Source organism: Elephas maximus, chromosome 4, assembly GCF_024166365.1.
Source record: "Elephas maximus indicus isolate mEleMax1 chromosome 4, mEleMax1 primary haplotype, whole genome shotgun sequence".
Taxonomy (NCBI): Eukaryota; Metazoa; Chordata; class Mammalia; order Proboscidea; family Elephantidae; genus Elephas; species Elephas maximus.
Genome location: NC_064822.1, coordinates 91,326,825 through 91,340,138, shown reverse-complemented (window position 1 = coordinate 91,340,138; position 13,314 = coordinate 91,326,825). Strand labels below are relative to the sequence as shown.

Sequence of the window (13,314 nt, the reverse complement as noted above, 5' to 3'; positions counted from 1 at the left end):
ACCATGTGCCAAAAGCTTTCGTTCTTAATCCTCAGAACAGCCTTATGAGGTAAGAACGATTACCATAAGGATGAGGAAATTAAGTTTTAGAAAATTTAGGGTAGCCGGGCCCTAACAGGCGATCACTACTTGAAAAGTCAAAAAACCAGTCCTGAAAGCCAAGCGCACACACCTCCCATGTGCATGCGCAGAAAATCATAAAGCAGCAATCAAAGCAAGGGTTGGGGCGGAGCTTCTAAGATCCCAGCATTCCCTTTCTGCCGTCACCAAGATGGCGGCGCCCGCGCTGCGTTGTTTTTCCCGGGGCAGGTGGTTCGGTACGCCTGGCTGGTTAGCAATCTTACCCCTGGGGCTACGTAAGGCCCATTCGGGCGGTCAGGGATTGTTGGCAATGCAGAAGAAACGGGGCCTGTTCAAGGAGTTCTTTCCGGACAGAGGTACGGAGATAGAGCTCCCAGAACTCTTCGACCGTGGCACAGCGGGCAACTCCCTCCAGACTATCTACTGCGGCTTCGACCCCACGGCCGATTCGCTTCATGTGGGGCATCTGCTGGCGTTGCTGGGCCTATTTCATTTCCAGCGAGCGGGCCACAATGTGATCGCGGTGGTCGGAGGCGCCACAGCGCGCCTGGGGGACCCGAGCGGCCGCACTAAGGAACGCGAGGCGATGGACGCCGAACGTGTGCAAACCAACGCACTCGCCCTGCGCCGAGGGCTGGAATCACTTGCGGCTAATCATCATCAGTTCTTCGCTGATGGGCGGACATGGGGCAGCTTCACAGTGTTGGATAACTCGGCTTGGTACCAGATGCAGCCGTTGGTGGACTTCCTAGCGACAGTGGGCGGCCACTTCCGCATGGGCACGCTGCTTAGCCGGCAGAGCGTCCAGACCCGGCTTAAAAGCCCTGAGGGCATGAGCTTGGCCGAATTCTTATACCAGGTGCTCCAGGCCTATGACTTTTACTACCTGTTTCAGCATTATGGATGCCGGGTCCAGCTGGGAGGATCCGATCAGCTGGGCAATATCGTGTCCGGATATGAGTTCATCCACAAGTAAGCGCTTTTAGACGCTTTTAGGTCCTGGAGAAATCCTGGAACCAAACAATGTACTTACGAATAATTTGTAATGCAGTAACGTATAAGGACTGAATGTACCCCCTGTTCAAGCCCTTTGTTGGTTTTGATTCCATTAGAAGTCTTTAAAGTAACTGGCTAGTGAGAACTTAAGAGCTGACTTAATGGTATTGAGTAAGGGACGTATTCTAGAGCTCTTTTAGGAAATAAAGCACCTGTCAAGAATCTAATGTAAGAAAAAGTTGTGGATTGTATCTGTTTTACCCACGTAGCCCTTCTCTCTGTGTTTGGAAACTTTATACTTGAAAGTGACTGGGCCTCCTTGATTGAGTGGCCCCTTGCTTTATCTCTGCACCCTCCATGAATCTAGTGTTGGTCTTCGGTTGGTATCTCCAAAAAAATTTTCAATTCCTAATATTTGGCAAGTAACGTGGATTTTAATGGCGTTTTCTTGAGGGAGATAGAGTACAGGGCTAGGGCATGTGCTGCACGGCAATACCTATTTTTAAAGTCCTTTTGAAATACCTCCTTCGGTGTCTCTTCCTCACTCCCCTTTCACCCAGTTTTCTCTCCTTCCTACCCAGCCTGTAAAAAATTTCTAGACCCTACTTACACAGCACATCCGTTTGGCTTACCCAGAGCCACTGGTCTACAGCTGCAGTTCAAACTGACAAATAGGGTGTGTACTGAGTGCTGTGACAGCAGTTCAGAGGGGCAAGTAATCCAGATTTAGGAGGTCAGGAAAGTTTTCTTGGAGTAAGTGACCGGTCTGAAATCTCAAGGGTGAGTAGGAGAACCTACCACTGCTTGTGCTTGAAGCACGTAATGAAATAATGAAGTTTTTCTTTATGCATAGGTTGACTGGAGAAGACGTGTTTGGAATCACTGTTCCTCTAATTACAAGCACAACTGGAGCAAAGTTGGGAAAGTCAGCTGGCAATGCTGTTTGGCTTAACAGAGATAAGACATCTCCATTTGAATTGTATCAGTTCTTTGTCAGGCAGCAAGATGATTCTGTAGAAAGGTGAGTTCTTAATAGTGTTGAGAAAAATTAATAAGCTCATGGTATAACTTTAGCCTTTGAATCTCTAGATATCTTTTATGGTTTTTTTTTTTTTTTTTTTTTGCTTACTTTCTATTTAAGGCATAAACCATTATCTCACCAGAACATTATAATTAATTGCTTTTCTTAATACTTTTTAAAAGTTTCCATTTTAAAAAGAAGTGTTTTTGGTAAAGGTTTGAATCGAGGGGGGGTATAGAAAATACTGGTTTTTTTTTTTCTTTTAATTTTATTTGGTAAAATACATAAAACATAAAATTTGTCATTTTACCAGTTTTTAAGTGTACATTTCAGCAGCATTAATTACATTCACAGTGTTATAAAATTATCACCACTGTCTATTTCCAAAACTTTTTTTAACCATCCAAAACAAAAACTTTGTATTCGTTAAGCAGTAACTCCTCCACGTCCCTGTCCCCCCAGCCTCTGGTAACCTATGATCTACTTTCCAGTCGCTAAGAATTTGCCTATTCTAGGTATTTCATATAAGTGAAATCATGTAATATTTGTCCTTTTATGTCTGGCTTATTTCACTTAGCATAATGTTTTCAAGATTCATACATCAGAACTTCATTCCTTTTTATATGGCTGAATAGTATTCAGTTGTACGTGTATACCACATTTTGTATATCCATTGCCTGTTGATGAACACTTGGGTTGTTCCCACCTTTTGGCTGTTGTGAGTAATGCTGTGATGAACATGGTGTCTGTTTGAGTTCCTGCCTTCAATTCTTTTGGAAATATACCCAGGCGAGGAATTGCTGAGTTATATGGTAATTTTATGTTTAACTTTTTGAGGAACTGCCAAACTGTTTTCCACAGTGGCGTCACCCTTGCATATTTCCACCACCAATGCACGAAAGTTCCAATTTCTCCACATCCTAGCCGATGCTCATTTGTTTTTTTTAATAATAGCCACCCTAGTGGGTGTAAAAAAAAAAAAACCCAGTGCCATCGAGTCGATTCCGACTTAGGTGTAAGTAGTATCAAATTGTGATTTTGATTTTTTCCCTAGTGACTAATGTTGAGCATCTTTTCATGTGCCTGTTGGCCATTTGTACATCTTTGGAGAAATGTCTGTTTAAATTCCTTTGCCTATTTGTTGATTGGGTTGTTTGTCTTTTTATCGTTGAGTCGGAAGAGCTCTTGGTGTATCCTGGATAGTGAATTCCTATCAGATGCACGATTTGTAAATATTTTCTCTCATTCTGTAGATTGTCTTCACTTTTTGATAATGTTCTTTGATGCACAAAAGTTTTTAATTTTAATGAAGTTCAGTGTATCTATTTTTACTTCTGTTGCTCATGCTTTTGATGTCGTATCTAAGAATGCATTTCCAGACACAAGGTTCTGAAGATGTAACACTGTATTTTCTTCTAAGAATTTTAGTTCTTGTATTTTGGTCATTATTCATTTTGAGTTAATTTTTGTATATGGTATGAAGTAGAGGTCCCACTTGGTTCTTTTGCATGTGCTATCCAGTTGTCTCAGAACTATTTGTTGAAGAGACCATTTCCCCACTGAATGGACTTGACACCCTTGTCAAAAGTAATTGGACATAGACGTATGGGTTTATTTCTGGATTCTCAGTTCTATTCCATTGGTCTATATGTCTGTCCTTACGCCAGTACCACACTGTTTAGATTAACTGTCTTCTAAAGAACAGATAAGTTACAAAAAGCAGAAACCCATTCTACTTGCTAGAAAAGTTAGAGCCAAGTTTGTGACCTACATTGAATAAGCCTTGAAGACTTTGCCACTTGCATGTTCTAGTTATTCACTTTTTTCATTTTAAACTTGACTATCCTTATTTTCCCTTCATCTCTATTCTCTCACAAATGTGACTCTAAAATTCTTTTTCTTTAATGGAGCATAAAACAGCTATAAATTTTTTTTTTTTTTTAATGATTTGTTGTTGTTGTCAGGTGCCATCAAGTCAGTTCCGACTCATAGCAACCTTGTATACAACAGAAGGAAACACTGCCTGTTTCTGGGCTGTCCTCCCAGTTGTTGCTATGCCTGAGCCCATTGTCTAGCACTCTGTCAATCCATCTCATTGAGGGTCTTCCTCTTTCCCTTGCCCTCTCCTTTACCAAGCATGATGTCCTTCTCCAAGGACTGGTCCCTTTAATAACACATCCAAAGTATGTGAGACAAAGTCTCGCCATCCTCACTTCTAAAGAGTACTCTGCCCGTACTTCTTCCGAGACAGGTTTGTTTGTTCTTCTGGCAGTCCATGGCATATTCAGTATTTTTTGCCAATATCATAATTCAAAGACATCAATTCTTCTTTGTTTTTCCTTATTCATTGTCCAGCTTTTGAATGTTCATGACGCAATTGAAAATACCATGACTTGGTTCAGGCACACCTTAGTCCTCATAGTGACATCTTTGGTTTTTAACACTTTAAAGAGGTCTTTCATAGCAGATTGCCCAATCAGAATTGTTTGATTTCTTGACTGCTGATTCCATGGGGGTTGATTGTGGATCCAAGTAAAATGAAATCCTTGACAACTTCATTATTATCAAGGTGTTATTTACTGGTCCAGTTGCAAGGATTTTTGTTTTATTTATATGGAAGTGTAAATGATATTGAAGGCAGTAGTCCCTGATCTTCATCAACAAGTGCTTCAAGTTCTCTTTTCAGCAAGTAAAGTTGTGTCATCTGCTTATCACAGGTTGTTAATGAGTTTTCCTCCAATCTTGATGCCATGTTCTTCAGATAGTCTAGCTTCTTGGCTTATTTGCTAAGCATACAGATTGAATAAGTATGGTGAAAGGATACAACCCTCACACACACCTTTCATGATATTTAAACCATGCACCATCCTCTTGTTCTGTTCAAATGACTGCCTCTTGTTCTTCATATAGGTTCCTCATGAGCACAATTAAGAGTTCTGGAATTCCCATTCTTTGTAGTGTTATCCATAATTTGTTATAATCAACAGTCGGATGCCTTTGCATAATCAATAAAACACAGCTAAACATCTTTCTGGTATTTCAGGCCTCGGGTTGCAATATTGAAGGTTTTTCTATGGGAAAAATATTGAATCCTGCAGGAAGCATCAAAAGAAGGTGGAAGGAATACACAGAATCACTGTACCAAGAAAGATCAGGTGGACGTTTAACCATCTCAGGAAGTACCATATGATCAAGAACCGTAATGAAGGCAGAAATCCAAGCTGCACTGAAGGTATTGGTGGAAAAGAAAATCTCCAGGAATTGACTGAATACCAGTTGAGATGTTTCAACAAACGGATGGAACGCTGGAAGCACTCACCAAGAAATTTGGAAGACAGTTACTGCTAACTGACTGGAAGTGATCCATATTTACGCCCATTCTAAAAAAAAGGTGACCCGACAGAACACAGAAATTATTGAATAGTATCACTAATATCACATGCAAGTAAAATTTTGCTGAAGATAATTCAAAAGTGGTTGAAGCAGTACACTGACAGGGAACTCTCAGGAATTGGAGCCACATTCAGAAGAGGATTGCGAACAGGGGATAAAGTGATTTATTTCTTCATTCATTCACATTGCCTTAAACTCTTAAAACCAAATAAATTAATGAGAAAACAAATACATCTACAACAAAGAGAAAGTAAATTTTTCAGAAAATACCATTTTTAATACTATTATATCATCAAAATACTTTAGGAATAATCCCTAAAAAGTTTTTTTTTAATATAAGACCTTCCTGCAGAACATTAAAAAACACTGTTGAGTGAAAATAAAGATGACCTACATAAATGGAGAGTTAGAGGACAGAGTAGAACTGCCCCGTAGAGTTTCCAAGGCTGTAATCTTTACGGAAGCAGACTGCCACATCTTTATCCCACAGAGCAGCTGGTGGGTTCAAACCACTGACCTTTCAGTTAGCAGCTGAGAACTTTAATCACTGTGCCACCAGGGCTCCCTGTATCATATTCATGGTATAGAAAGATTCTCTTCTACTCAATGGGGATATTCACAGCATTACTAGTAATTGTCCAAAAATAGAAAAAAACCACATGTCCACAATAGACTAAATAAATAAATTATAGAGTATTCATACTATGAAACAGCTGTACACACAACATAATGATGTGCCAAAGAAGCCAAATGCAAAAATATATTCTGTATCATTCTGTTTATATGAAGTCTAGAAACAGGCAAAACTAAGTGATAACTGTTTAGGGAGCCATACTGAGATGGTAAAATTATAAGGAAAAACAAGGAAATGATTACCATAAAGGCAGTATAGTCGTTAACTTGGAGGGTGAAGGATTGTGATAGATTTGGGCTTTTTTGAGTAGAGGCAATGTTGTTTCTTTTTTTTATTGTACTTTTTAGATGAAGGTTTACAGAGCAAATTGGTTTTCTCGTTAAACAATTAATACACGTATTGTTTTGTGACATTGGTTGCCAACTGCACGGCATATCACTGCTCTCTCCTTTTCAACTTTGGGTTCACTGTTACCACCTTTCCTGTCTCATCCTTGCCCTTGGGCTGGTGTGTCCATTTAGTCTCGTTTTGTTTTATGGGCCTGTCTAATCTCTGGCTGAAGGGTGAGCCTCAGGAGTGACTTCAGTACTGAGCCATAAGGATGTCTGGGGGCCATACTCTCAGAGTTTCTCCACTCTCTGTCAGACCAGTAAGTCTGGTCTTTTTTTTTTTCTTTTTGTGAGTTAGAATTTTGTTCTACATTTTCCTCCAGCTCTGCCATGGACCCTCTATTGTGATCCCTGACAGAGCAGTTGGTGGTGGTAGCCAGGCATCATCTAGTGCTGGACTCAGTCTGGTGGAGGCTGTGGTAGCTGTGGTCCATTAGACCTTTGAACTAATCTTTGCCTTGTGTCTTTGGTTTTCTTCATTCTCCCTTGCTCCAGACAGGGTGAGACCAGTGGTGGAGTTACTTAGATGGCCGCTCACAAGCTTTTAAGACCCCAGAAGCTACTCAACAAATAGGATGTAGAATATTTTCTTTATAAACTAGTTGAGCTAGATGTCCCCTGAGACTATGGTCCTCAGGCAGTGTTGTATTTCTTGACTAAGGTGATAGTTACATAAATGTTTGCTTTATAATAATTTATTAAGCTGCATGTTTATGATCTAGATACTTTTCTGTGTTATAGTTCACCAATGAAAAGATTTAAAGAGGATACATATAAAATATTTATGTAAATTTTTTAATTACACAGTACTGCTTGTGGGTTACATGCACATAAAACAAAAGTATAAAAACATGCTTGGGAAAGATGTCCACAAGTTTAGATTAGTGGCTCTCTCTTGGGGCAAGGGCTGGAGCCTTCATCTGTATCTATACTATTTTGATTGTTAAAAAAAGATCTGAAACAAAGGTGGCAAAATATTAACATCTTCAGTCTGGATGGTGTGTGCATGGGTGTCTGTTATATTCGGTACATTTCTACATGTTATATTTCATATTTAAAAATTATAAAAAGTAAGCAGCATGTTTAAAGTGTAAAGGAGCTGGAGATAAAAATTAGGTATGTTATAAATGTATACTTTATTTTTTGTCCCTAAGGTACCTGAAGCTCTTCACTTTTCTGCCCCTTTCAGAGATTAACCACATAATGCAGCTGCATGTCAAAGAGCCGGAAAAGCGGGGTCCTCAGAAGCGGCTTGCCGCAGAAGTAACAAAGCTTGTTCATGGGAGAGAAGGGCTAGAATCTGCTAAAAGGTAAGCTTTTAGAATACATTTCATGACGTTGTTTAGTTGATAGACTTGAGAAAATTTGGAGCCATGCTGTTTTAGGGTTATCTTGTCATTTAGCACTGATAAGGATTGTCAGTGTTTGACTTAAGTGCTTGAAATAGACTGTATTTGGGGAAAAAAAGTCCTAAATTCAGTTTATAAATTATAAAAGGTAGATGTTGCTATTCCAGAAACTTTCAGTCTGAAACATAGTAGGCACTCCATAATTGGTTGTTGGATATTATAACATGTATTTTAATAAACACTCATGAGTTGGCTTTCAAAAATTTGTTTTTCAGGTGTACACAAGCCCTTTATCATAATAGCATAGATGCACTGGAGGTCATGTCTGATGAAGAGTTAAAAGAGTTGTTCAAAGAAGCTTCATTTTCTGAATTAGTTCTTGACCCTGGAACAAGTGTGCTAGATACTTGCCGCAAAGCAAATGCAATTCCAGATGGTCCCCGAGGGTAAGGTTACTAAACTTTTAAATTCACGTCTAATTCAACATTAAATGTTAAAATTCAGTTTGTCTTTTCAGAGAGGGTGTTTTCCTGCTATAATGGCATCTCATTACTTGCCGAAGTTAGAGAATAAAATAAAAACTGAGAATAGTTATCATTGAAAATACCTTAAATTTTCTGTAAAGTACAGTAGTCCTGTACTGTCTCTCATTAAGTCCAACCCAGTCAGTTTTCCTTCAGCATTGGAAGAGGCTTGCATAAGGGACCACATTTATAGACTGGGATCAGTCAGCTCGGGGAAGTTGTTAGTTTGAGAAGATTACGGAGGCCCTGGTCTGTATCCTCTTTATTTGGAGGTGGCAGGAGGGACTGCTCAGCCCATTTAAAATATTAGTTGACTTTCTAAAAGTAAAATAAGTATATGATCTAACTTCCTAAGACTTACTATAAATTACATATTGTTCCTATTGAGAATTGTATGTTTTTCTTCTACATGAAGTAGGTAGAATATTTTAAATGCTCAATGATGTGGTATCAGTAGGGAATAAGGTGTTCCACAAAAAGTAATTTGGTATATCTAATTGATGCTTCTTCATTTGTAAGTGAACAGTGTGATGTAAAAGTGAAAGCATTAGTCAGTTAGAAAACCTGGGTACCTCAGCTACAGGATTTTTAGCATAAATCAAATAGTCATCAGCCCACAGTCATTAGGAATGACATTTGTTGTATTACGAATGCTGTTTCCTTTCAGTTGTTTTATTTGCTTCTATACCAAAGAGCCCTACATTGCTTTATATACACTGAGCATCCCTCATCTTCCTTTGCGTCACCTGTCATTCCACCTTAATGCTTCCTAATATGCTCATGTATTTACTATGCATTGAATTTGTGGTGGTGTAATACACCGCCCTTATAGTGAGTCACTGGTTCTAAGATTTTCCTCACTGGAAGTATTTTTCATTTTCTACTAAACTAGTGATTTATTTACTAATACTGGAAGTTATACCTCTACTTAAGATGACACCGTGTTTGATTTAGCCAGTGTGCTGACATTTTTGAGATTTAAGTTGTATAAGCTAAATAGGGTTGGTTTTGTGCATTTAAACAAAAAGTAGAACATAATCTGAAACTGTGGCAAACAACCTAAAATAATACTTCCTACAAAAAGAAGTACGTTCTTAATTGAGATTCTTTTACTGTTGAACTTCGTAAAACTATGTAGAATAGTTGCTGCTTAATGTCATTTGGTGACATATTCAGGTAAGAGAAGCCACATTTGCCTTATGTAAGAACTTTCACGCCATTCATGCTCAAGCCCTCATTTTTTCTCAACTCTTACCTCTTTCTAGCCACTCCCATGTTTCCTTGCCCTGTTTATGAAGGTAACTATTGCTCACTCTCCGAGTTTAGGTGTCACATCCACCCAACCAGTGTGTTCCTAGAGCAGCCTCTTCTGGCTCTTTATAGCACTTTTCACTGTATGTTCTAATTGTCATTTATTTATCTGGATCTCTTCACTAGATTCCAGTACTGTTTATATTTGTATATAGTAAGAGCTCTGTCAATGCTTATTGAATAAATTGAATGATAATGTAAATAACTTCAGTAAAACTTATGTCCTTTGCATAGACTGGAATCCCTGGTGGCATAGTGGTTAAGTGCTACAGCTGCTATCCAAAGGGTCGGCAGTTCGAATCCACCAGGCACTTCTTGGAAACTCTATGGGGCAGTTCTTCTCTGTCCTGTAGGGTCGCTATGAGTCGGAATCCACTCGACAGCACTGGGTTTGGTTTTCGTTTTGCGTAGGTCATCAAAAAATTTGTTTGTAATCTAGATCAGCTACTGAATTTCCATTTTTAAAATCAGCCAATTTCATCTTTAAAGAAACATTTATTTTACTGCACAATTTGCTGTTACATATATAGGCTGAGAATATAATTTGCAAAGATTTTCTAGTTTCATAAGCAAGTTTGCTAAAGATTACTATAGATAACACTATAGTTGTGACTTTTATCTCTTGAGTAGCTTATTAAAAGTGGCATTGTTCTCTTTAATTTTTGGAAATTTCTATGATTTTCTTTCCCTTTTTTTTTTTTTTTAGAATGGGGGAGCTCTCTAGAAAGTGATTCTCCACAGCCAACTAAATAGTTCTAGCAAGAGCTGTAAGACATCCCAGCTATTTTTCCCCACTAAACAGAAACTTACTGTTCCGTAATTCTGCTCCTTTAGAAAAGCATAAAGGGGAGGCAGAAGTAGAGTGAACATGAAGATAATAATTCAGGGCTAAATGGCTTGGAAATCCTCTGAAATTTAAGTGAAGTTATGTTGTATCTGTATTCTCGGGATGGTTAACGATGATTGAGAATTTATCCAGTTTCCAAACATTTCTATTTTTAGGTATCGGATGATAACAGAAGGCGGAGTCAGTATAAATCACAGACAAGTCACAAACCCTGAGAGTGTTTTAGTTGTTGGACAGCATATTCTCAAGAATGGACTTTCACTGCTTAAAATAGGAAAAAGGAATTTCTACATTATAAAATGGCTTCAGCTATGATCAAATATCCTTCTGGTTGTTCAAACAAATTTTATCCATCATTTATTCTCATATGTGAAAGGCTGGCTCCAGAACTTAGACCTTCAATTATGTAAATCAGAAAAACAGAGAATGGAGTATACCCTAGGCCTCACAGTGTGAGTAATTTCACTATTTATATAGGTCAGTTAATGAGGTGGTTGTGTCACGATGTAGTATTTTACTTCTTGATCTGCAAACATTAAGGACTACCATAGAAAACCATGACTTTCAGAGTTAATCTTTTGTAAAAAATTAAACTTTATGAAAGACTTAAGTGCCATCTTTTCTACCCTACCCTTTTGTTCTCTTGTGGAGTAATGAGGAACAGTGAAAAAGAGATAGTATAAGGAACTGTGGATACTCTTACATTAGGTGAATAGACTCCGCAGCAACTGCCTTGGTCTTTATATCAGATACGGAGCAAGGATCTCACTAGTGTTATATCCCCATCCCCTACTGCCGTCGAAATTCAGTTGGCCACTCCCTTTCCTGAATTTCAGTATAATTATATTAATCCACAGCCTTGTTTTATTAATGGTTACTAAGATAGCAGTGGAGCCCTGGTGGCATAGTGGTTAAGAGCTTGGCTGCTAACCAAAAGGTTGGTAGTTCGAATCCACCAGTTGCTTCTTGGAAACTCTATGGGGCAGTTCTACTCTGTCCTATAGGGTCGCTATGAGTCGGAATCGACTTGACGGCACCTAACGACAACAAGGGTAGCAGTATTTTATAAATTTGGAAACTTTGAAATTAGTTTTAAGTTTCAACTTCTGTCTCAAGCAGATTGCAGCTTGACATAATCTGAAAAGGTATGTAACCAGTTAAAAAAAAAAAAAAAAAAGAGGCAAATATCGTACCAAATATCCAGTATTATAACAAAGTCCAGATACACGGTTAAGGGGTGTTATCAGGTCAGACTTAAAGAATTTGGAATCAAGACTCAGTTCAGCTCAACATACGTTAGGTAAGTTAATGCTCCAGAACTGTTTCCACACCTGTTAAATCAAAGTAATAGCACCCCCATTTCCCTGAGGAGCAAGTGAAGCACATACCAAAATATGCTTCACAATCAGATTTCTTCTAGAAAATCTTACAGGTAGCAAAGCATAGCTTTAGTGTTCAAATTCTAGCCATTTACTACCAGGATTACTTGAAGCAAGTCACTGTGTCCTCATATACAAAAATGGAGATGTAACAGTACCCCAATTGAGTTGTGAGAATCTAATAGGAAGACAGTCATAAAGCTTTGGTACAGTGTAAGCTGTTTTGTTACGTTCCAAGGTAGACTTCGGTGTCAAAAGCCATCTTTTTCTGAAAGTAAACTTGAAACCAGTTTTCCTTAGGAAGTATTCATTTATTGACAAACATCAATGTCACTTCATACCAGCAATTTTATTTACAGAGCATCAGCATACAGGTATCCATTAGAAATGTCAGAGGCCATCTTTACATTTCAGAACTTCAGTGTAATGGCCAACAAAGGAAAGGATTCTTCTTCCTAAGTTTTTGCCTCTGTTTTTCTTTGTACAAAATGTAGTACGAGCAAGAACATTACCAGAGCATGTCTTTAAAGCTAGGATTTTAAAAGTTGAAATCTGTTTGATATGCTGAAGAAAAGTACACTGTAAGATTTTTTCCTTACAAATCCAAAAGGCTAGAAGGCCATGACATTCAGAATGGTAGTCAGTTAATCTACTATCTGAAATAAGTGGATGGCCGTAATTTCAAAACTGATGTTCAGTATCCTGTCTGGGTTTTTTACATTTGAGATTAGTGCTGAGCTTATTTGTTTCTTAGTAAATGGGTACCATAAACTTAACAGAACATAATTCATATTTTCCTGCCAATATCCTTCATATCTGTGATATACAATTTGTCTACTTAAGGTGTTACCTGTTAGAGATGGAGCTGGATGGCTTATGGATTTCTACCAATATCTTAAAATCTATAATGTAGATTATAGATTTCAAGAATCACCTGGAAAACTTTAATAAAATATGGATATGTTCTAAACCTCCAACCCCAGCCCCTGAATGCAATTCAGTAGTCTGTAGCCTTTAGGAGTGTGTGTGTCTGTTATGTTTTTCTTTAAGTAAGCTCCACCAGTTTTTCTGTAACTATTTTCAAAAGTAGCTAGTATCAACCAGTACTTTACAGAAGGGAAAAGACAGAATAATAACCTAAATGATCAAAAGTTATTTGGTTTTCAGTCCCACCTCAAAGTAAATCTTGGGGACATGGTGTAAGAACCCCATTTTAAAGATGTATCTTGACTACTACTACTGTATTTGCAAACCAAAGGGAGTTTAGACTATCATTCAAACTTCTAAAAACTAAAAGGACTGGTCATCATTATCAAATCTGACTAGTCAAGTCTAAAAAAACCCAGTGCCATCGATCCTGGGAAACTCCTTGGAAGTCAAGTCTAGATGG

The 13,314-nt window shown here is 38.3% G+C and overlaps 1 protein-coding gene across 4 annotated transcripts in view; it reads left to right on the top strand.

Annotated features, from left to right (window-relative positions):
* The first annotated feature begins 240 nt into the window (after nucleotides 1-240).
* The window catches only part of YARS2 (tyrosyl-tRNA synthetase 2), a 70,699-nt gene continuing 57,625 nt past the window's right edge, over nucleotides 241-13,314 (top strand). For 3 of the 4 annotated variants that reach the window (XM_049882807.1, XM_049882808.1, XM_049882806.1), the window contains exons 1-4: nucleotides 241-1,053; nucleotides 1,931-2,098; nucleotides 7,669-7,824; nucleotides 8,139-8,309. In XM_049882807.1, the coding sequence (XP_049738764.1) occupies nucleotides 272-1,053; nucleotides 1,931-2,098; nucleotides 7,669-7,824; nucleotides 8,139-8,309 (1,277 nt within the window). In that variant the 5' untranslated portion in view covers nucleotides 241-271. Of the gene's footprint in view, nucleotides 1,054-1,930; nucleotides 2,099-7,668; nucleotides 7,825-8,138; nucleotides 8,310-10,700; nucleotides 11,679-13,314 lie in introns of those variants that run through there. The other variant, XM_049882805.1, reaches the window with a different exon arrangement.